General features: G+C 49.0%; 1 protein-coding gene across 10 annotated transcripts in view; it reads right to left on the reverse strand.

Moving 5' to 3' along the window:
- Nucleotides 1–24,502, reverse strand: part of LOC118771842 (suppressor of tumorigenicity 7 protein homolog) — a 45,496-nt gene that overhangs the window by 17,218 nt on the left and 3,776 nt on the right. For 3 of the 10 annotated variants that reach the window (XM_036519946.1, XM_036519950.1, XM_036519949.1), the window contains exon 2: nucleotides 17,138–17,173. The exons of 4 other annotated variants lie outside the window; for them this stretch is intronic. In XM_036519946.1, coding sequence (XP_036375839.1) covers nucleotides 17,138–17,173 — 36 coding nt within the window. Of the gene's footprint in view, nucleotides 1–17,137; nucleotides 17,174–23,686; nucleotides 23,765–24,502 lie in introns of all 10 variants that reach the window. 3 more of the 10 variants (XM_036519947.1, XM_036519948.1, XM_036519951.1) reach the window with 2 other exon arrangements.

The raw sequence follows: 24,502 nt of genomic DNA on the forward strand, positions 1-24,502 counted from the left end.
AGTCCTCTCAACAGCAATAACAGTCACGCTGTGGTCTGGGGTCGGGCTGACAGCCAGCGAGATCAGATCACTGTGTTATTTGAAGGTACCGCTGACATGATGTTCATAACCACAATATCAAAAAAGAGCTCTGTTTGAATGTGGGTATTCATATTTGTAAACAGTCATCTGCAATCAACTGGTTTACTGGCTGCAAGATAAAGCTGGGCTAGTGGTAAAAAGGACTGTTGTATTCGCCTACACAGACTCAGCTGATAGCAGCGCACTTTTTCTGTGTTCATCAGCTGAGGGGGTGGGCAACATACACACAACTGCCACTCTTTATCGCCACATGTGACCATGGAAGTACGCTGTAATGGCTTGCCGTTCTGTCACAACAGAGGGAGGGAGTGTGGACGGTGTCCAGACAAAACAAGAAAAACCTGTAGCCATATATGTGGCAAGTTCCCAGGTTCAAACCTAAGCCAGACAAACACCATTACCTGTTAACTGTAAACTTCGCAGGACGTTTCATCAAAAGACGGGAACAAGACAAAACTATATTCTCTCTTGTGAATTCACTATTCTGCTCAGCTCACATAAATGTAGTTGGGTACAGCACTAACAGCAAATGCCTGAAGGCCGCAAACGAGCCCCGCCTCAGTTATTTATGTTATTTAAAAAATAACGCTTCAAAAACCAGTTTTTGAGACTGGTGGTTTACCCTGTATTGTACCGTGGGGTTATTATAGCCTCTGTAAACAGCTATTTAGCGATAATTTAAAGAGATGCTGTCACCCTGCAGGGTGTGATTACCACCCCCATTGTCAGCAACGATGCTATCCCGTGTCACGACGGTTCCCAGAATGGTGTGGCAATGGAAAGCTTTTGATATTGCCCACCACTACTGCGGTCCCCAAAGCTGAAATCTGCCATTTTCAGCACGTCATCAAGCCTGTCTGCACCCTGAGGAAATCCCAGAAAGCCCGAAAGCCCAGCCCCTGCAGACCGCTGGGTGCCTCCCCTCTGACAGGGAGGGACCGGGAAAGAGCCGTGCCGCCCCTCTCCGGGGACAGCCTGGCTCCAGGACCGGCCGGGTCCGACCGGGTCTGCTCTGACAAAAGGGCTACATGGTGTGACAGCGTTTCCTGCTTCACCCTCACATTCCCTCTGCGGTGATGATCCGGAGAGTTCTGCGCTGCCTGCTCCTTTAGCTCACCTTGGAACGATCGTACATCAGCGTTCGTATCACCTGCCCCGCATGGCTGCCTCCAGGCTTCACATCAGTGTTTTACGCGCAACGTCTCCACCTTGACCCCAGCGACAGACCATGTGACCTCTCATTACCCAATCAACTGGAACCGAGGGGGTGGGGCTGATTGGCCTGAGGTGAATTAGGTGGCAGTGCAGCGCGGTGGAGAGCGGAAGGTACCCTGAAGCTAGAGGTTTACTGCAAATTATGCCACATGTAAGCTACATCAGTCACTTGGGGCGTTTACTGAGGGAATATATAATGCAATTAAATGGTGTGTCAACACAGTCGGAGAAAGTGGAGGCTGCAGAAACAGCAAGTCCCACTGAATTGTAAATTTTACGGTCATTAACGGGAAAGCTTCGCCATGCAACGAAAACAAACAGTCAGTGGTGCACAGTGTCCCTCATTTCTAATGCACAGCGTACCTGTCAGTGTAAGTGTAAACAGCAGTGCACTGCTTATTATTGCAGTAGCCAGGCTGGAGATCTGCAGTAAGGACTGACTGTGGAGGCCAGCGACGTACAATGCCTCTCGTTACTGAATTTAACAACCCTGTCCCTAAGATTCCTCTCACCTCATTGCTTGATGCAGAGAGGTAGGTGTGTGTGTGTGTGTTTGCGTGTGTGTGTGTTTGTCAGGGGGGTTGATAGATGTGTTCAAGGCCAGGCCAGCGGCTTTGTGATTAACCGTCCCACTGAAATGAAGTACTGGCCTTATTCAACCCATAGAGTGTAATGGTTCGGGTGCCTCCAGGAGGACCCGGCTCCACAGGAGAGATTAATCACTGTCTTCATACACACCCACAACACTCAAAATGCAAATGTGTCTTCCTCCACAATTCATGCCAAAGCAACATAATTCAACTTTCTGAAAACCGAGTAATGGAAACTGAGGGGAACCATTTTTGGTAGCATAAAAATATCAACAAATTCGCTCACCCAAATTTTAAAGTATATGGTTGCTTGCCCACTCCGATTACAATGAAAATGTCTTTTTTTTTCTTTAATGATGTTTTCCCTTCCTTTTGATATGGTCTATAAACATTTTTGCAAAAAGTGCTTTTTGATTTATTTATTTTAGACATTTGTTACAGTTGTACAATTCTCAAATACAATGCAATGCAAAGGACAACTTATTCGCACCACAAGCCCCACAGCGCACCAGGAGAATCTGAGTCTCAATCTGAGCTGTGGGAATCAGCATTTTACATATTCTGCATCGTTTGGTCTGTAACACTGAGAAATCAGTTGTTTCCTTATTTTCTCCCTTGTCTGTTTTCATTCACAGGTAGGCGGCTAGCTAGCGTGTTAGCTGTCTAGTCAGTAAGTGCGGAAGAGACTTCAATGTGAGCAAAACTGAAGCGTCCCTACAACAAATGATGTCTGTGTCTTGGTGTGTATATCCAACATTTAAAATAATATAAATCTGTGGAACTTCTCTCTGTGTCACACTGTTAGAATTTTGGCAGGCCTGTTTTTTTTTCCTGTACCACAAACGCATTCTTACATCAAATGTATGGTAACATGTTCAAGCCACACAAGTAACAGCTACCTCTAGCAGCTCTAGCGGCAACTGACAACCCACACACTTTTCAACCCACCTCACCTGCAGCTGGAAACAGCCTTTCTAATCAGTAGCCACCTTCAAATGTAGACTCTAAACACACTACCAGAAGCAAGCTGTAATTTCCACCCCTGTGGTTTAAGGGTCTGGCCGCAGCAAAAGCCTGCAGAGACTGTGGCCCTGGTCAGGGCAGAGTACCAAGGACAGTCATAGCCACCTGTCTCACACTGGCTACATTCAACACCAAGTCCAGTCCTAGCCCAGACGAAATATTCCATCTGCACTTCAGCCCGTCTGTAATAAAACTAGTTTCAGAGATAAACAGCATCGAGCCACACATTCATCACTCCAGCAGTACAATACCAAGTGACCTAGATACTGCAGTGGATTCTAAATAAGTGCCTGAGTCTCCATTTTCTTCTGTATTTACATATATCATTCTAAAAGCCACAAGGAGAGGAAGATGTCAGTGCAATATGATATTCTGGGTGAGATTTTGCAGATTCGCAACCCATAAACATCTTTACGATCTTCACATCTTCGGTGTCTCGGATGCGGTGCCGCTGACGACTGCATTGATACACAACCTCTAAGAGTCTCACGCGGTTAATGAATTCCTTCGGTTCACATGCGCTGAGACGCTGTGTCCCAAACCGCCCCCGTCTTCTCTTTACCAGAGCCCCCCTCAATGTGAACATTCTCTCAAGTCACTGAGCGGGCCAGAGAGTCTGCAAACTTTCCGGCAGAAAGCTGTAACATCCCATGTGCCGCAATATATATGTGAATATATGCATGAGTGTCCGCCATCATTTTGTTTTTGATTTCTCCGCGTGTTTACACAGCTGACCTCAGATCAGTAGCCTGAGCCAGCTCTGCACACACACACACCAAAGAGTCAAGGGTCATGAGCTTCTCCGCTCTTGCTGAGACGACAGCAGTTTGGCAGATCGGCTCAGAGGGGGCGACCGCCTCGCCTCTCTCGAAACCGGGACACAGTCAATGTGGCGGGCGGCGCGCTCCCTTGCGAGGCGAGTTAGCGAGCGAGGGGGTAGGGACGCAGCCTGAGGTTCTGCGGGGGTACCCACAGCAAAAGCAGAGGGATTCAGTGCAGGAGGCTGGTCCAGCAGCAGGCCACGCAACACGCGCAGACACAAAGGGACAAAGTGTGCACAAACACACCCACAGACAGATTCACACCCACACACACCCAATTAAAACTCTGCAAAAAAAAAAAAAAAAAACTGACTCGAAAAAGATGAAAAAGAAGGAAAGAACGAAGGCCTTTTGCTTTTCCTAAAAAAAAAAACAAAAATGCTGCATAAATCACAGACAGCAAATTGAAAGAGATGACAAGGGGGCTGTCAAACCAAAATTCCTAATTAATTGAGATGCCAACAGAACATTACAAAGACGCAGTCGGTAAACTCCAGCGGTCAGCGAGAGCTGCCGAACCACAGAGCCAAAACTGTCACTGGTTATTCTCATCTCCCCTAACCCGATTTCAGTAAATCTCTGCATAAATGAATAATATGCATTATGCATGTTGTGCAAGTTCCCCTGTTTATGGAGACTCAAGGGAAATGACTTCCACCGAGCGGTGTCTGAGCACCAGCATCAGGAGGGGAGCAGGAGCTACTGTAAAGAGCAGCAAGTGGAGGGAGGTAGGATGGAGAGGCCGACAGAGAAGCCTGGTTTCCGCTGACTGGCCTTCAGCGGTACGTGTGCCGATCTCCTGCAACCCAATATGGCAGTTTGGCTCTCAGCTGATCGCAGGCCTGCCTACTGGTGACGGTCACATTTTGTGTCTCGCCTACGCCAGCGTGGTGAGCTCAAAGAACTGAAACACTGCTGCGATCAAACAGCACAGGATAGGGTGTGTGTGTGTGTGTGTGTTCGTTCATGTGCTTGTGTGTCTGTGGCTAAAGGTCATCTACGCCCTCGAGGATTGGCCCAAATGTACAACACAGTCAACATGTGGGGCTCCCAGTCAGCCGGACCCCTGGGTTTACAAGGCACTAGGACCCAGAGCGGACCTCACAGCAGAGGCTGACCCTGTGTCCTTCTCCCTCACGCGAGGCTCTCCCGCTCCGAACACCGCGCGTCTCCTCTCCCCTGAAGAAAGGCGTTCCGCTGACTATACGTTCTTTGCATGGACGTTCCCACATCACAACGCCAGCCGGGCACATGCAGTCTACTTCCAGCGAGCTGAGTGTGGATGCCATGTTTATAATTAGCCACTATATGCGCCAGCAGCTGAGCGTAATGCACAGATAGCCGTCCAAAGCAAAACAGGAGATTTTAGGCTGAGTGCGCTATGCCGCTCAGAAAGATCAGCTCCCCAGGAAACGTCTTCCAAGAGCTGAGAGGATGAGGCGGTACAACAGAGCGGCAAACGGCCTGACATTTCGCACGCTCTGCACTTCAAAAGCCCACCGATTCATCAAAGCAGGAAATTAGGGATTCCCACAGTCCTGACCTTTCCTAAGCGCGCTCTGTCACCTCCAGCAGGCTGCGCTTTCTGAGCAGCCTGCCGTCGCAGGCGGTGAACGCGTGGTGACGAGGGGGCCCTCCCTGCCCGCTCACCCGCCCCGCCCCGGGAGGACGCACCCGCCATGGCGTGGTTCACGCTCATCGAGATCGTCACCGTGGATTTAACGAGTAGATGCTTCCTGATGCTGGGATAAGCATCAACTTGTACGCTGCAGCGGCTCCACGTTTGCTGTATGACTCCGTTCCACACGCAAAACGATGCTCTTTCCCCTCAGAAACCGGTAAATGTGACCTTTAAGCAGCAGAGGGTCAGAGCACACGTTTGCTCTTTTGTTTGATGTTCCGAGCAAACAGATCTCTCGATTCAGTTGAAACCAGAGGACTTCACAACCTTTTCTTTCAACTTTAAAGCCCCCCGGCAGGGGTTTTAAATTATTACACAAAGGTAAACACTAACTGTGTTCTTTTGTACTTGGTGACCCGGTGTTAGCTTTAGCTCCGGCGCTGGTCTCTTCTCTCCATGTCTGTGTGCTCTTGCAGCTGCTGATGCGGCCCTCAGCGATGCTAACAGGATAACCTCTCACCATCTGCAGCCTTTAAGGAGGGGGGAAGTCCACGATAGCTGCCACCCTCTTTAGCTGCCTCTGCCATCTATTCACTGTGCCATTGATCCTTAGGAAGTGTCAGGGTCTGTGGCTTAAATCCCCAGATCCTAATTTTCTCCAATGGGAATCAGCTAATGGAAATGCTTGTTGGGAAGGAGAGCATGCAGGGCTTATCAGTCCGGACAGAGAAGCTTTCGTTCTCCTATCTCTGGCCATCCCTCACCCCCGAATCAGCCCGGGAGATAAGGCCCGCTCAGAGAAAATCACTAAGGAACGTGAGGGAGAAAGACGAGTGTGCGTCTATATATAACCGCGCACGTCAGAAACGCGGGTTGGATGGCCACCCCCCCCCTCCTCAGAGCAGGGTCCCGGCAACACACAGGCACGCACACACAGGCGTGCACATGCAGGCACGCACACACAGGCGCACGCGCGCGGCTGCATGCCAGCTGTATGAATACGAAGCGGTGTGTCCGGGAGTCCACTTGCTGTAACTCAATATGCGTGAAAAGCAGCGTTTCCGCATCCCTGCGCACACGCACACCGCCGCACAAAGGCACAAATTTCACTCGACACCCGTGGCTGTAATTGAGCACTCTTTACATTCAAACCGCGCACGGGACCACGTTCGCCGTCCTTCTGTTTCCCGGACGACGTGCGGGACTTGGAGGCGCGCGATGAGTGCTTTCCTCTGCGGTTAGCAGCAGCACTGACGACCTTCAGGCACTGTGACGGACAGCTGTTTCACAGCGAAGACCAGTTGGTTTTTTTTCTTAATGCTTCAAGAAAAACAATACTATTTTGAATGGGCAATTACACGTCAGGCTTGTCTTGGCTGCACTCAAACAGGAATACTGAAATGAGACAAATGCAATCCTCCCATACACTCACACACACACAGTCAACAGCTGTTTTTTTGCACTACAAGTCCCATGGTGCACCACAGTGGGCACCAATTGAAGGAGAAGCACTGACATCAGCAGCTTGCAGGAATCTCACAAATCGCAGTGTTCCTGAGGGACCCCTGGTTGACCTGCCTACCTCCATCCCTGGTGGAACAAAGCCAATTTGTTCTGCTGCAGTGGGCTCTCAGTCTCTGACGGCACGGCTGGGATCGAACCCAGGACATAGGCCTGAGCCGAGACCTGCTATTCTAAACCTTATCTTGGGCTGATCTGGGGTCAGTGGTCTTGCTGATGCATGCTGATGCAAGCTGATATCAGTATGCCTCGGAACAGCCTACAACCCAAAATCAATCCTGCTACTCCGAGGTAGGCTAATTTTAAATGCAGCCTGAAAAGGCTACCACGGCAACATCAATGGACACCCATCCGAATGAAAGCATGAAAAAAAATCATTCCGCTAACGAGGAAATCCCACATTGCTGCAGCTAGAGCTTAAAGCAAAGTGGAAAAAAAAGGAAATTCTGTGTCTCACTCTCACCATTTCAGACAAGCCTCACAGATCAAACAGACTCTCTGCACATCACTGGACAGCACCAATCAGCAACCAACTGCCAGGTATTGATCAGAGAGCGAAAGGAGAGTGCTCTGGATGCAGGAGCTGCAGCGATATTCCCCTACATTCCACAGCATTCATGTCAGCTGCATACTGCTCCTTTCTACTTCAGTCTCAACGCCTGTAACGCTGCAGCTTCTGAGAACCAACGGTAGAACCAACAAACATACTGTCTACATTTTCACTTTGGTTGTTGGTGTGGTCCAGAAATGTGTCACGTGACCTCCTGCCGTTAGCTGTAATTTTCATTTATTTAAAAGCTCTGGCTTCCTGGACGAAAGCCCCTGAGATGGAGCATCTCATTCTGGAGGAGGTCCTGCGGGGGCCAGCAAAGCGATTCAGAGAAACAAGCCAACAGACTGACTCAAATGGCCACTGTCATTTAACACTGTACATGAGAGGATTTTACAGAAGCAAATATGATCCATTTCTCCATCTGACACCACTTCCTTAACCTGACCACTGTTGTCACATGAGACGGACATGGGCACTATAGACTTTACAGCAGACCTTATGGTATTTTAAACCTTACAGGTAATTACAATACACTGTGTGACATACACACCAATCAAGGTTTACGTTCTGCTGTAATTAATTACTCTGAGCAGGATTGAGAGAGCTGACACTGATGAGGTTACAGAAAAAAGTTACACATCTTTATTTCCTGTCAAACCACACTGACAAGTAAATATTACACCAAGACAGTATGCTCAACAAAACAAGTGTACAGATCAATGATCACATGATGTGATCAAATGATGGCCAGATAAAATGACAAGCCAAACTGAAACTTCAGGAATGATAACAGTGGTTCAGATGTTAAGATTACTAACATGCAAAAAATTTCCACAACTCACACTTACTATGTGCATTCCATTCAGTATTGTGCAAGTGCTGGAATCTGCTGTTTATTTCTATGTACTTCAAATATTATGGTATGGTCTGACTGAACCTTAACCCTAACCCCATGCATATATTAATATACCTCCATGGATCCAACATCATCACCCAAACACCAAATTACAATCAACGCACCCCCTAAAACGATACCCACACCCTCCATGTTTTTTGTACCTATCTCATTCATCATCGCGTTATCGTTCCCCTCGTTCACATTTCGCATTTCCTTACTTTCCCCTCGGAGCCCTCCTTCCGAGTGCCACCAGGCTGGATAAAACACCGAGCAACAAACCAGGCCTCTCTCTCCTGGGTCATCCCTCAAACGTTCCTACACAGCTCACAACCGCACCACAGCACCACAGCTTCCAGTTATTGAAGTTCCTCATTAATTCTTTAGAACACACAATGAGTCCTGCCCTGGCCACTTTGCTAGTTACGTGGCATGTCCTTCTTAAGGTCTTTTAGACAGTTCAATAACACGGCCACCGTAATGTTTCGGAAGCGTGCTGCTGTGCGCCAGCATAATTCCACCCGTTACCTCCTTATTTCGCTTCCTTAGCTCCGGTAGAAGGAATCCATCCCAGCACACTGCATTTGCCACCAGCCACCCGTCAACCACAGTGAATCAAATACACCAACTCCAAATTTCCGCAGGTTACACACCCCACTATTCAGACGGTAACATCCTTCGGTTATTACCGTATCTGCTCCGGATGATCACTGCCCATTTAGAAAGGGATTAGAAGGGGTTCTATGGTGTAATACGCATGGGACATTACCCTGATGGACAGGAACGATGCTCGCAGAGTGCAGTTAGATCAGAGCCCAACCCTGCCAGCTTCTGATGACATCAGAGGAGCGAAGGCCGCCCTGAGAGCTTACTGTAAGTCAGGGGGAGGACGTGCGTCACCGTCCCCGGCCATCGGGCGCGATCTCTCCGAAACGTTACATTAATAAACCAGAAGGAAACACTGGTGTTGCTAATTGCTGTGCCCTCATCAGACGCGCATTCCGAAAATATGTCGGAACAAAGCAAGCTAACAAGCCTGTGATTTACACACTGAGATTTCAAGATGTGAATTAATTACCTCAGGCTTTAATAGGTGGAATAATTAGTGGTAATTTGCATCCCAAGGAGGGCACAGAGGAGCCGGAATGCTGCTTTCACTGGAGTGCACTTTCTCCTGAGGAGAGACGAGGCCTAATGGAGTGGCGGCTGAAAAAAGCCCTCTCGCTCTTCAACATATATCCTGGACTTCAAATCAAAGAGTCGCCTAGATTTTCATATGTACTGGACTACATACCAAAGAGTAGCCTAGATTTTCATATACACTGGACTACATACCAAAGGGCAGCCTAGATTTTCATATATACTGAACTACATATCACAGAGTAGCCTAGATTTCGACCAGAGCACCACAGTAGTGCCGCTAGATTCTCAAAGCAGATATCTGCATTCACAGAAAGCAGTTTGACCACAACACATACTACCGACCTGTGTCACTCAAACCTGGGTACCCCTCTACATACACTAAGGGGCAAAAATATGACAACACTTTCTTATTTCTCCAGTAACTTTGTTTGAAAGACTGCGTTGTTCAAGCTGTGATCACTACATGAACAACACTTTTTGAATATTTTGTGCAAATGGACGTAAGCTGGAGGAACAAGGACAAACTGACCTCAAACTGAACAGACTGCCCTGCGATATAGTCCTTCCTACAGCGCGCGACTCTCTCACCATGCAAAGTTTCCGATTTCTGTGTCCGGAATTATAATGGCCGACCAAGGCATGACGGGGGCCATTTATTCACTCGGTCCGCTCAGTCAGAAATCAGTTAGGAAGAAAATCCACTGGGGTCGGTGCCCAATTAAGGCAAGATGCATGTAATTAGGTGCTGCTAATAAAGGGACGGTTAGAGCAATCAAACTCAACGGAACACCCCTGGGAGATCTCCCAGAATCCTCTTGTGACCCTCCTCTTCCCCCACATGATTAAACACAATGCGAATTTGCTCTGCTGAACAAAGGAGTAAAAAACTGCGCCTGCAGGGGCAGCCAGTGAAGCCCGAGACACAACACTCGTGCTTTACGCAGAGGCCCTTTGCATAATGGCCTCGCTGTGGCGTACGAGGCCTGCTGTGGCCTTGGAGGGAAGAAAGGCATTTCCTACTCAATGTTCTTCGAGAGCGAGACGCGTGTAATGAAACAATCTGGGAATGGAGAGAGACAGAGAGAGAGGGAAGAGAGAGAGAGAAGGAAAGAGGAGAATGGGAGAGTGGAAAAAGGGAGGAAAAGAGGGAGAAGGATAGGGAGACAGAGAGAGAGAAGGAAAGAGAGCAAGGGAGAGAATAGGGGGATAGGGAGAGGGAGAGAGGTTGAGGGAAAGGAGGAAGGAAAAGGGAGAGGGGAGAGAGTGAGGGAGAGGGACAGGCAGACAGGGAGAGGGATGGAGAGCAAGGGAGAGGGATAGGGAGACAGGGAGAAAGAGTGAGAGAGAGGGATAGGGAGATGGGGAGAGGTTGAAGGTAAGGAAGAAGGAAAAGGGAGAGGGGAGAGAGTGAGGGGGAGGGATTGGGAGACAGGGAGAGGGAGGGAGAGCGGGGGAGAGGGATAGGGAGACAGGGAGAAAAAGAGAAAGAGACAGGGAAAGGGAAAGGGAGAAAGAGGAAGAGATTCCCTCTCTGTAGTTTATTTGCTGGGACCTACTTCAAGTGGCCTGCAACTCCTGGAAAGCCTCAATGTATTTCGGCCTTTAATCCGTTTCCATTTAATCCAAACCTTTAATTACTTAATCGGATCCATTATAAAGCTTACATTGTACACCCCAGGTGAGGCGGCGGTGTTTGCCTTTCTGTTCAGCCAGTATTTGCATACAGGGCTGGCTGATAATGCTCCCCATTGATACACAACATGTTGGACGGCGGTCACCAAACAGAATCAGGGAGAACAAGCTCCCTTCGCAGGCAACAGGTGAGCCGCCGCAACCCAGGGCTCCATTCAACCTGCCCATTCAGCCAGTTTGCTTTGCCAATAAATGCGCACGACAAATTTACACAGGCGTCGTTTCTCCTTTTCTCGCACAGGATTTTAAGTCTGGTCAAGAAATGAGGACAACACTGGAAATGCTTTACGCAAACAGAATGTGTGATGAAAGGATTTTGCACATTTAATTCCGCACATCACCTACAAACATGAACATTCTGTGTTGTACAGGGGAAAATGTAAAACTCTTCAAGCCGTTTTCAGGTGTTACAGGCCAGCGCAGCGCACGACCAAACCCGACACTCCGCCGCCATGCAGTTTCTGCCTTTGAGCAGACCTTACGACAAAAATAGCCCTATTCAGCAGTTACCAGAGAAACACGACGGCGTACCATTTTGCTGCTATGAAGGTATGTAACCACGGCAACGGAGACAGCTGGCCGCCGTCAGGCAGGAGACGGAGAAGGCATCGCCGTCTTTATCAAGCTGCCATTTTCACTATACGCTCGGCGCGCGTCTTTCGGAGCTCCACGGACAGAAAACAAACAAATCAGCGGCCTATTCGGCCCGCGTGTAATCGGCCCTCTATGCTGGGGTGCACCGCTCCCCCGGCCTCTCCTGTTCATAATGCTGAGGGCCAGACTGTGGGTTTACTGAGGAGAACCTCCGAGCCTCCAGACACCTGCCAGACAGACACCTGCCAAGGTCCAGTAGCACAAGGTGTCCTGTTTGCTGTCTTTCGCTGACATGAGGTATTCATATTCTACTACATGTTATAATAGTATGTTACCATGCTTCACAAATGAGCGAGCGCATCAGCACCACCAACACTTCTAGTTACTAGGATCTATCTAGGATAGATGCTGTGGCACTGTCCTATAGTACTGTTACAGGCGAAGAAGGCTGGCTTTCTTTTCTGTGTATCAGGGGACAAATACAAACACACTTGTGCTTCCTGCATGCTGGAGAGCATGCGGTTTCTTTCGCGCCTAAAAGGCACATATGTCCCTGCTGCCGAGAAAAAAAAAAAAAACACACAGAGGTCCGCTTTCAGCCCGGGGGGGTCTGTGATGTCACTGCACGAGCTGACGTCACGCTCCCTTTAACTGTTGCGGCTGAACTCCGGGAGGAAAGGTTGCTGGCTGGCCCCAGGCTAGCAGCTCGGAACTGTTCCTCATCCTGCCAATCAGAGGAGGCCACCCACAGGACAACCTGCCCCGGCCGGCCACTCGCGTCCCGGAATAACATGCAATTACGAAAGCGCAGGGCTTACATAAAACACGCAAGCGAGCACTTAATTGTTAGACCTTATTTGCTGGAAAGCCACAGGAGCTGCAGTTCACCACGAAACAATGAGAGGCATTATTTGCGCAAACAAAACTGTCCAGAATTTTTCCCCAACAAAATGGGTCCAACTTCTGCCTGCTCACACCATGCAGGCCAGCAAACCAGGAGCCAAACTCAGCATTACACAAGGCAAAGGCCAGCAGGCATAACGAGGTGTGATAAAGCTTTTTCACTTGAATAACAGCTTAACATTGGCCTCTGTTCAGTTTAAGTACAAAGCTCTTTATACTACAGTTTGGGCAATGAATTAAAACAAAGTGATGTGTTTTTGCTTCATGCAAGATACATTATGGGTACAACGCTCAATGAAATGAAACATGCGGTACAATAACCAAAACAAAGTAACGGTTACTTTAATTTGTCTCCCAAAATAAGATTAAGTGCATTCAGGTTAGCCTGAATAGAGAAAAGAAGCCAGGCAACAAACAGGCCCTGATAATATGACGGTTCATCCAGTCAAAGGGACAAGCACGACTCACACATTAAAATATATTCAAAACATTATCCAACACCGCAGTCTATAAAACATTTAAAAGATATTCATGTATGCATCAGAGCCACCAGCAAGAAACAAACAGGGGCTTCAAAGAAATAAATAAATGAGTAAATTTGCTGAACAACACAAAGTCAGAGAGCCAGTCTTGGTAATATAACAAATATTAATATTATGCAGCTACATCGCTGCAGCCAACTGAATTCATACATATCAAAGCTATTCACCATCACTGGCCAAATGCTAATGGCTAGTGCTGGTGGTGGTGAATGACCTCACAGTAAGGTTAGTCTATGGTAATCATTTTCAGTTACTACCCTCCAGCCACAAACTGCCTATCCAGTGTCATTCGGAAATCAATACACAGTAACTGGGTGCACAGCAAGGCAGTGTGGACTGATCAGGGAGACCTTATTTCGCTTACACAAAAACGTACTTAATACCAAAGACTCTAAAGAGCTAAAGGCCCATGATTCAAGTCTTTCCTCAGCCCCACATACAGACAGTAGACAGTGCACATATGGTATCGGCATTTACAGAAAACAGTGTTTAAAGCCATCACCAGCACAGGCAACGCAGAGCAGAACGGGGCGGCTGAGCTCGGATGAGAGGAAATTTACACGGCCATACTGAGCCCATCTCGCCGAAAGCTCTCCGTTACAGTCAGGTCCCTGGCCAACATCTGGTTGCTTATACGCGGGACAGCTCGCCTTTGTGCGAGATAGCTCAGCTCTGACTGAGAGGAAAGTTCACGATCAAACACGTGAGGCTGAAACAGTGTTAACAGGGAGGGTGGATGCACCAGCACACTGCCCTGACAATAGCCCTGGAACAACAGGACTGATCGACCTTGCAGAGGCAGCAAGGGGACAGGCTGAGGACAAGCTGGCAGAGAGCCCCGCTCCCCTCTACAGACTATAGGAAACACCAATACAATAACTGTGTTTGTAAAACCTTTGCCCTGTAACTTAAACAAGAACAGCTCACTGAAAGGCACCGTTTGGCAGCAGGGGCCTTTTCGCCCTCTGGTGCTTCTAGTGGTGGAAAGGTGCTGCTGCACTCTCTCCCAGCCGGTGGGTGAATCGGCGTGCGAGGAAGAAACACTGCCATTTCTCGGAATGCTTCTTCCAGTCACACTCCAAAAAGAGATCAGACGAAAATGAAGTGAAGCTGGTCATAAAACAGATGTGAAATACTAATTCCCTTTATTAGGAGCACCTACTAATTCTGATTCCAACTGTATACAGGGTAGGGGAGGGATATGGGTCTGAACCTTTGGACCTTTGACAGCATTTCAATATGTGCATTGATACCAGGGACATCAATGATATACCTACACGATACACAAAAACAATTAATCAAAGAATTCATTAAGACATTACTTGATACAATTCATTACATGCAGAAATCCACTTCCAGCCTTGCCTTCTGAATCTGTAATTAAGACATACATGCTGAAGAGTTTTTGCAAACTGAGTTTGGCATTTTAACTCAAATTATAATTAAACCCTCTTATGAATCCTTCCTATCTCAGTTGTATGCCTACTCCCAGTAAGTGCTACTATCAACCCTCTGACAATGGTGCTAGCAGGTCGTGACTGGAGCCACAGGCCTGCACGCCACAAAGCCATCGTCACGGAAACATCCAGGAGGAGCGGCGAGGGGGGCGGGGGGGAGGGGGGAGGTGGGGTGCGCCTCGGTGGGGCTGTGGTGCCCTCTCCCTACTGTGGGAATTCGGCCTAGTCCGGGGGGGGGGGGGGGGGTATCCAGGAGTCAGCTGGGCTCCCGGCCCAGCAACACGGACAGGCCGATGCTGTCAGACGCGGGCACCTGTCCAAACTGCAGCAACTCCAGGCGAAGGCCTGTGCTTGCAGGGGAGCTTTGGAAACTCCGGCTCTTCTTTCGGCTCACTCTGTCAGGGGGGCAGCTCTGTGCAGGCAAGCAGACCTCCGAGTCCTGGGTGGGCCACGACTTTTTCACACTTTTTCCTCACAATAATTAGCCTAAAGTGCTGCAGTTAATAATAATAATTATACACCTGAATATTATCAGCATTTAGCGGACACTCCTATCCAGAGCAATTTACATACGTTACAGTTTTTTACGTTACCCACTTATACAGCTGGTTATTTGCTGAGGAAATTCTGGGTGAAGTACTTTGCCCACGGGTAAAGCAGCAATGATCCCAGCAGGGAAACGAACTGGCAACCTTTCAGTTACAAGGCCTGCCCCTTACCACTATGTTAACACTGCCACCCCAATAACATATTGCATATACACATATTTTTATATATTTTCACCTGGTTGCAGAGATACAGTGGCTGTGAACAATAAACAGAACATCCTGAAACTAGAGCCTGTGCAGGCCAGCTATTCGACTGCAATTTCACATTACGTGCTGTCACTTTTGTTAAGGATATTAGGAGTGCTGAGGTCAGGCCAGGTGCTGACAAAGGGCCACGGGCATTAGAGAGCATTAGCAGACTGTTTGTCTCCATGTCTCCAAGGATAACAGTTAGCTAATCACGAAATCTCTTCCACTGTTTTAATCACGTATCTAAGGATCAAAGTCCCACCTCCCTTCGAATACGCACTTTCACACGGGACAGAAGCACAGAGGTGGTACAGACGATGAGGGGAAATGCATTTGGAATTCAGAAGGCTGAAAATGTTATTTAGCCAACATCTGACCAAATCAGACTGGGCGACTTTGCACCAGTAAAGGGGAGGATGTATTGAATTATCAGAGGCAGCAACTTCACCTCCCGAAAAAACCCCAATGTATTGTTTTTTCCCCTCAAATTTCACAGCTGCCACTAAAATACAGACAATATTACAGGAAAGCTACTGTTGGGAGTTGAAGCATTTCAAATGATATTCATATTATGAAAACTAGAGTATTTTAGGATGTGCCTTGTATATTTACTGGTTGAGTTTGACAAAAGAAGGGTGAATATATCATGATCTTATCTATTAGAGTCCACTATTCACCATATACATTGCACTGATCACTTGCACTGATGCCCTGATTTCAGCATCGTCAGACACGACTGTCATCTTCTGCCCTGTTGGCATTTTAAAGCCCCAGCAAACGCAAAGTAACTCAAGCAGGCCAGCGTTCCCTGCTTAATCACAACATTAGAAACATTCCGTATTCTTTGTTCCCTCTCAGGGACCTGAGGGGGCAGGACATGGCGGCATTGACTGACAGCGGACTCAGCCTATCGCGCGCCTCTCTCTCCGCGATGCTCGGGCTGTTCGCATCATGCAGAGGAAAACGTCTGAGAGATGGCAGTTGTATAACTGAACCACCTGCAGATCAAACCAGCAGCTTATGAAGCCATACACAGAACGAGGGAGAGGGGGGAAAAAAAATAACCCCCAATCAGACGCCTTTCCCCCCCACTGACACACGGGCAAATTTACTAAACAGTTTAAATCCCAAAGCTATCGGTGGTCGGCCTGCTGATCCCCCCCCCCTTTTCTCAATGTCACCTGACGTGAACGCAAACAAGAGAACGGTGTGCCATCACGGACAGACGACGGCGTTAGAGCCGACATGGATCCCGGCGCTTAATACTGTAACCACCTGCGCTGGATGCACTGCCCATAGCTGAAGCACAGAGAGCCCACACCAAGAACACAACGTATCATTTCTTTCTGCACAGACATGTAAAAACAGAGCGGTATAATCACACACAGATAGAGACAGAGATGGAGAGAGGGAGGGAGAGAGAGAGAGAGAGAGAGAGAGAGAGCAGCGCCATGAACAGCTGGATAGAAGGGGGATGTGCACTATGGATTTTTGCATCCCTGGCTGCTATCATTGGTCCTTTATGTAAAATGGTAGAGTCCATAGGCTGCAGAGCAGGAAACATGGACACCATCCACCCGAGAGACAGAGAGAGGAAGAGCGGCGGTAACAGAGACGCGCGCAGACGGACGCACGGATCAGTAGGAGGACGGAGCTCCGGCGGACAGACGGACGGACGGGGGTACTTACGTGAGGACTCGGTGCCGAACATGGCTGGGCCGGGCGCTGTGGCGGAGAGGCAGGGAGGGAGAGAGGGGAGAGAGAGAGAGAGGGAGAGAGAGAGAGAGGCGATGGTGAGCAGGCAGCTTCACAGCAGGGGTCATGAAAGCAGACAATGCAGCGCTGGCTCCGAGGCGGCCAGATGCCCCCCTCTCCCACAGCCGCTAGCAGCCGGCCCCCTCGCCCCGCTCATACAAAACACAAGCACTCCGCCGGGGGAGAAGGGCCGGGGGCGGAGGGGGGGAGAGAGAGAGAGAGAGAGGGAAAAAAAAAAAAAAAAAAGAAAAACACAAAAACCCACAAATCCTCAGACGGGAAGAAAAACAGCGTGTGCGTTTAGATCCAGGCCGCAGGAGAGAGAACGGCAGCTCTCTCTTTCTCTCACACACTCTCTCTCTCTCTCTCTACCGTGCTCTAGCAACGTCTTTCTCTTTCTCCTGCTCTGTCGCTCTTTCGCTCCCTGGCGCTCTCTCTCTCCTTCACGCGAGCCTTCTCTCTCTCTCTTTCTCGGCGGGTACGGCTGGGCTTGCGCTAGGTAAAAGCAGAAACCAGATACTGCAATCCTCTCCAGCCCCGGCTCCCCGGTGAGACAATAGCACAAGCTATGCAAACACTGAGTGACGTCAAGACTCTGCACAAGACTGACTGCTGTTGGGCAGAGGGGAGTGGGAGAGGGAGCAGGCCAATCAAAAAAGGGGGGTTTCTATTGTAGCCAAAAAAGCACACACACACACACCGCACATCCCCCCACCAGAGCACGAGCAGGGGGGAACGGGGCTACCTCACGTCTGGCTGCTCCACAAATTGAAACTGATGAAGTAAGTCTGTTACGCCGAGGACGGATCGGAAATAACAACTGCTCAGATGAACATAAAGAGAATGATATTGCTGATACAGATATTTATTGCAATGGTAAATAAATACAACCACACATGCCAAAAAATACAATAAATGTAAATAACAAAATGAAAAGCCGTGCGAGCCTAGAGTATTAAAATCATAATTAATTCATAAATTGAATTTGAAGAATGGATTTAAAAATCATTCATCCAAGGCTAATTACTCGGAGGCTAACAGCGCCTGATTCAGCAATTGCACACATACACACTGTACATGTTAAGTGTGGTGCGGGCATACAGGTCCGACTGCCCAGTCACTGTGTGGGCAACAATAGAGGTGATAGGGGTGTGGGTTTGGGGGGAACGGGTTTGGGGGGGGCACAGGGGCACGGGGGCATGGGTCTGGGGTTGTGGGGTAATTTAGGGATGCAGGCGCGGGGGGGCGTCGGGGCCTGCCAGTGCCACCGCGCTCCGCTCTCTTTGTCCCTCCACACGTGGCTGCTCTCCTCGCCCTGGCGCTTTTGTCCTTCAGCCTGGGGCCGCGCCATTCCCTCTCCGAGACATCTCCCCCGGTCGCACCGGAGGCACAGTAATTACACTGGGGCTCAGGGAAACTGCGGGCGGGCGTCCATTGTGGCTCCTATTCCCGATGGCAGCAGGGGGAACCTGCAACATTCCCACTTCTGGCAACACTGGAAAGATACCCTCCGTATATTTGAACCCAATTCTGCTTCATCCTTCATTAGCCTGGCTATTTCTGAATGAAAGCTATAAAGGAGCTAATGGAAGACATACAACAAAAGGCACAAAGGGAAATGGCACCTAAATGAATTTATTCCGCGCTATGTGTGAATGGGTGCAGATTAACATTGCGCCGTACTGTGTAATTGAGAACACCTCGTGAAGAGCGGTCATTTCACATGCCAGAGAGGGGGGGCAGGGGGTGGCTGCAAATTCAGACGCTACTCAGTTAGGGCCGCGTCGCTCTGATGAGAAAAATTAGCGCAGAGGCAAGCGTCTCCTCGGGGGTTGCTAGGCAACTGCCAGCAAGCGGAAAAGGAGCGCGTAACGGTCGGAAACGGCGCCGTTTGTTAAGCGCGCGAGTTCACGGCCGAACACGACGCACCTTAACACAGAGGATGCGATGGCGAGGCAGGCGGGCTTCTCTCCGACAGTGTGGGGCACGGCCGCTCTGTTAATCTGCTGCCCTACAGCACCGCCTGACACGTCTGACACAGAGAGGCCAGGGGAAACACAATAAAACCGCATGTACTTTTGTACTGCTAAAAATACCCACTGTCTGGTGTCTGCAGGGAGAACAAGAGCGAGAGGACAACCATCGGTTACACTGACGCAGAAACATAATTACCATGAGTAACATTACTGCGTAATGGATGGATGTTGGTTTAACTTGGGAACAACTAACATAATCATCATGGGTAATGTTACTGTGTACCGGATGGATGTTGGTTTAACCTCGGACTGGCAAATGTAATTACCATAAGTAACAATACTGTGTAACAGATGGATGTTAGCTTTACCTGCGACCGACCAATGCAATTATCATGAGTAACATTATTGTGTTGGTTTCCTCTCTGGGACATATAGGTAATGATGAAAATGGAGGGGAAGGGGAGGTGGTAACTACAGGGTTGCAGGTTTGAAACCCAAATGGGTCATTGCCATTGTATCCATGAGGAAAACGCTGTGGTGAATACCCATCTTTTTACATAAGAATGAAAAATGTCTCCTACATGTAATGGGGGCCTGGACAGAGTGTGTAACCAACATTACCAATAGCAGTTTACACTACAGCATGGAGGTGCTGGGAAAAGGCAGCTGGGTGTGGCCCAGAGTGGTGAAACACCTCTTGCTGGGACTTATGCTCGTGTGGAGGAATGCTGCTTCAATCTTTCAAAGCAAAAACTGTCACCTCCTCTGAGAAACACCCGTTTCTGACACGCGCGGGAAAAAAGACGCGACGGCTTCACAAGCTTTTTTTCGTTTTCACACGCAGGACACCACAGGAGAGGCAGAGCTCTTCACAGCTTCGCTGCCCTCCCGGTACGAAAGCGCGCGTTACTATTTCTTTATCCAGTTCCTCTTCTGGATTAGACGGCGGCAAGCTCCCCCAAGCTGTCACGCGTAAAGCGGGGCTGCCCGCGCAGATTACAGCATTAAATCATCTTTGTAGTCAGATTCCAATCTACCCGCAGCCTTTGGAGGAGTGACGCCCGCCGCGGACGGGCTGTGACGTTGCCCACAACCGGACCCGCAGAACGTGCCGGAAGGACATTCCCTTACAGATGCGTTGCGTGTGCAGGGTGCGTTAATGCAGCCATCCCAGCCCTCTCTTAGAACACAGGCACTACAGGTGATGATTCACACCATGAGGTGAGATGTGTTACGCAATGTTCACGAAAACAGAAATGTCCACTTACAAATGCAGTAAATTACACTGCTTTGCATGATTATAAGGGCTTAAGGTAGTGTTTTATTTATTAGGTATGGTGAGCTACAATGATATCCATTCTTTGACTCCTTTGGGTTTTTTTGCTTGTGTTGTTCTCTACCTCACTTGTAAGTTGCTTTGGATAAAGGCATCTGCCAAATGAATAAACGTAAATGTAATAACATCCTGCTTATGTGGAGCTTTTCCTTTACAGTAGGACTACACGGTATCTGACCGTCAGTGCCAGTCACAGCAGAATAAGGTGACCTTGCTATTGCCACAGTTGCTCTTTCGAATGTTCAGCCAGGACCAGCAGTCCTGTTTCCAAAGGACGCCGTCTTTTGATGAACAGGAGGTGTAGGTCCTCTCCCTGGGGAACCATCTGACCGGTGAACCACCGGAAGCCTGAAGGGGTGGGGGTAGCACTGCCCTCACCGAGATAGGATGTGACCTACACTCCATTAGGACACAAAGAGCATCCTTCAGTTTGTGTGCTGGCCCTCAGAGCGCCATTTACTGAATTCAGTGCACGCCATGGCCAGGACAGACTCATGCCTGAATGAACGTCTGATCGTCATCCATTAATTTTACGGCCAAGCGCAAACAGACGAACTGGCAGCTTAACAAAGGACTGCCATGGAGGCTTTGATTACCTACATGGGATCATTGTTCAAAGACAGGACAATGAAAGTGGGTCAGGGCTCAAGCGTAGCAGTGTCTGCTGCCACCTACTGGCCGATTTCAGAACAGCAGCTGCAGTTTCACACATTTCAATTTCGGAGCACTGAATTCACAGCACCTAGTAACAGACCAGCCCGCTTGCTTTACGGGGAGGGGGGAAAAACAAACAGGTGCAGGTTTGCAACACGATCAAAGGACAAAAACTCGATATGGCAGGGGGACTAGAAGGTGCCATCAAATGACAACCCACGCTGGCTATGGTGATAGTAAGCCAGACAGCAGCGTGGTTGAGCAGTAGTGAGCAGGGTTTGTAACACAAAGGTTGGCAGTTCAATCCCCAGCTCAGGACACAGCCTTGGGCAAAGTGCTTAACCCAAACAAAATCAGTAAATATCCAGCTAGAGAAATGGATTGTAAGCTATGTACAAAAGAGTTACTCTGGATAAGCCAATGTAATTAAAGTTCTCATCTGCAGCAAAGACCTATCTGAGACAGATGACAAATACTCGAGGACGGTATCCTTAAGAAAGAGAGAGAAGACATGTACTGAACTGACAAGAGGACCGGTGGGACTACAAAGGTCCCTCTTGAAGCCAGAATGTGTTGCAATAAGATCAGTTCTGTTGCGAAAGGGGAACAAGATCAAAAGCGTAAAATATGCAAAGTTTTAGTTCCCACACACATCAGTGTAAAGCGGCAAAACTTCTGCACAGCAGCATAAGCAATGAAGACATCTCTAAGCTATGATCTAAGGAGAACACTTTGTGGAATATAGGAATATCAAGTTCTGAAATGCATTACAAACAGAACGGTTAACAGTTTACCCCACACAGACCAGACTTTTTTCTCGGCAACCCCCTGTAAGCAGCCGTGCGGAGATAAGAACGCTGACTGGGAGCTTCCATCCAAAGATACTGACATGGGTCTGTCATCATAATCATCATCATAATAATCATCATCATCACCATCACAGAACAGAGGAGCTGAGACACAGCACCCAGCTCAGCCTACTGCACTATAATGGATGCAGCTACAGAGAGAGAAGCACAGCGGTGTCTGGCTCTCACTGACTAATGTCTCTCCACAACCTCAGTGCCCAGTGTGAAGTCCTTCTCCACTTCTGCCGTAATGTCATTTCTTAGCACTCTCGCTGCAGAAGAAACGTGTCATTTGTCGCTGATGGAGACTCTGGGGCTGACAGGATGTTAAGCATCACAGTGTGCTAACACGTCACTATCCGAAGTCTGCGGCGGGTCACCAACACCGCAAGGCGATGTGCTCGCAAACCTAAAATGAGTTCGACCGCGTCTTCTACAGATGGCTACCCCAGGAGGGCAACCAAGAAGAAAATGTCCCATGATGCAACGGGGGAGCAGTACAGATCGGATTGGCTATACCCTTGCGTGTTAAGTTGTGACAGTAAATGAACACCTTAGACTCTGGTGCGCTAGCGGCCAGTGTGAGGCTCATGCGGTGTTCGGTGCTGTCCCTACAGCCTGGGTGCACAGCATCTTACGCTGCTAACACACTCAACACTACAGCTCACAGGAGCGGAGCAACAGAGGGAGAACTGTGCGCGCATTCCATGCCTTCTGGCTCATCGATACGGGGTGCCGAAAGCATCGCATACCAGGAAACAGCACAGCCAATGCAATCGACGTCGGCAGGAACTGAGACAGGGAACATTTTCACTTCAACGTTATTTAGGCTGACCCAGAGACAGTGGCAAGCCATGACTTACAGCTTAGAATCAGCTTTAAAGAGCCGTAGGCCAGCTTTACTCGTGGGTTTCGGTGAGGGTCGAGAGTGTGCGACATCAACAGAGAGGCTTCCATTCCAGCAGTGTCTTACACTGATGCCAGACTGCTCTCACATGGGGGGAAAAAAAAAGAACTCTGGCTTCACATGTTCCACAGCACGAGTGCAGCGTGCAGCATGGTCTCGGTAAACAAGAGACAGGCGGGCGCGCTTCACTGGCTTCCAGGTTGTGGGGTTCGGATCACAGGGGCCCGCAGGCTCCCTGGTCGGGTTACGGCCGCCACGCAGCTTCTAAATAAAGGCCCCCGTCCTTTTCTCTGCAGGGGGGACCAGCGAGGGGAGGACAGACAGGCAGTGTCCCCTCCCTGTGCCCCTCCGGGAGCCAGATTGGGTGTCCCTGCACTAAAAAAAAAAAAAAAAAAAAAAAAAAAAAGACCTGGAGAACAGCAGAACACCCTATCGCCCCTCTCGAGCCCTGCTCAGCCGGGCATACAGACACCTCACTGGAAGAAGAAGCCAATAACATCAAGGCATTTCAAGCACAAACAGCAGCCTGTTTACAGACTCACGTGGAAGCGGTTTACACCCAGAGATGCAGGTTCTAATCCAGACCAGGAAACTGTGGCTTTAAAGTAGGTTAAACACGCATTCACTCAGATGGGGGGGAGGATCTGAACTCAAGGTTCTGAGAGGCCGGGCAGGGGGGTTTAAAACGTAGTAATGAGCTCGTAGCCACAGAGGAAACATGCGGCCTGATCACAGACAGGCAGAGGAGAGAGCGAGCCCTACCTGCCACAGTAAGCGGGGTAACAGACAGGGGAATAGTCCGTGTTCTTCCGCGGCTGGCTCAGAAAGCACCCCTGACCCCTGCGGGACACACAGAGGGACAGCTTGATTGGCACCTGTCACTCAGCTGAGATCACAAACAGCACAGGGCAGAGGGTGAGAGACCTGTTAGGATGCAACATTCTGGCCTGCACACCATCCTCCTGCACCGGTTATCCCAGATAACGCTCAGCAAAAAATGCATTTGTTTGACATTTCCTTACTCCAAAACATCATTGTTAATCTGAGCAGCTGCCAAACTTGTGATGCTGGGGCGGACTGGAAAACGTCATATCTAGTTATTCATCGCAGAGGACAATTCGCAACACAGGAGGGTTGAATTTAGCCCTCTGTCTGATGCAGTTCACAGCAGCACAGCCAGACATCAGAACATTATCACACACCGACACGCATTAATGCAATAAAATCGATGAGCTGAAATGGCCTCTCTCTGGGGCTGCCTACACAGGCTCTACTGCACAATGATCAGAGTTTGGGGGTGTAAACACTGCCCTGCTTGCCTGGCATAGAACTTGTTGTTGACATGACAAATACTGGCTGTTGTTTTGACCATCATCCTATTACTCATAGCAAGATGGTAAATTGTATTAGCCACAGATTCTGGTCAACTACTGTCAGCCTCCTCAAAACAATGCAAGTGAGCAACAGGTTGCTGAAAGAACACTGTTATGGCTAGGGTCTTTTACCAAGCAGACTTACAAGCACAGGATGTGAATGTGTGCTTTCCTGTAACCCACAGAGCCTTAAAGAGAATAAAAT

Source organism: Megalops cyprinoides, chromosome 25, assembly GCF_013368585.1.
Source record: "Megalops cyprinoides isolate fMegCyp1 chromosome 25, fMegCyp1.pri, whole genome shotgun sequence".
Classification (NCBI taxonomy): domain Eukaryota; kingdom Metazoa; phylum Chordata; class Actinopteri; order Elopiformes; family Megalopidae; genus Megalops; species Megalops cyprinoides.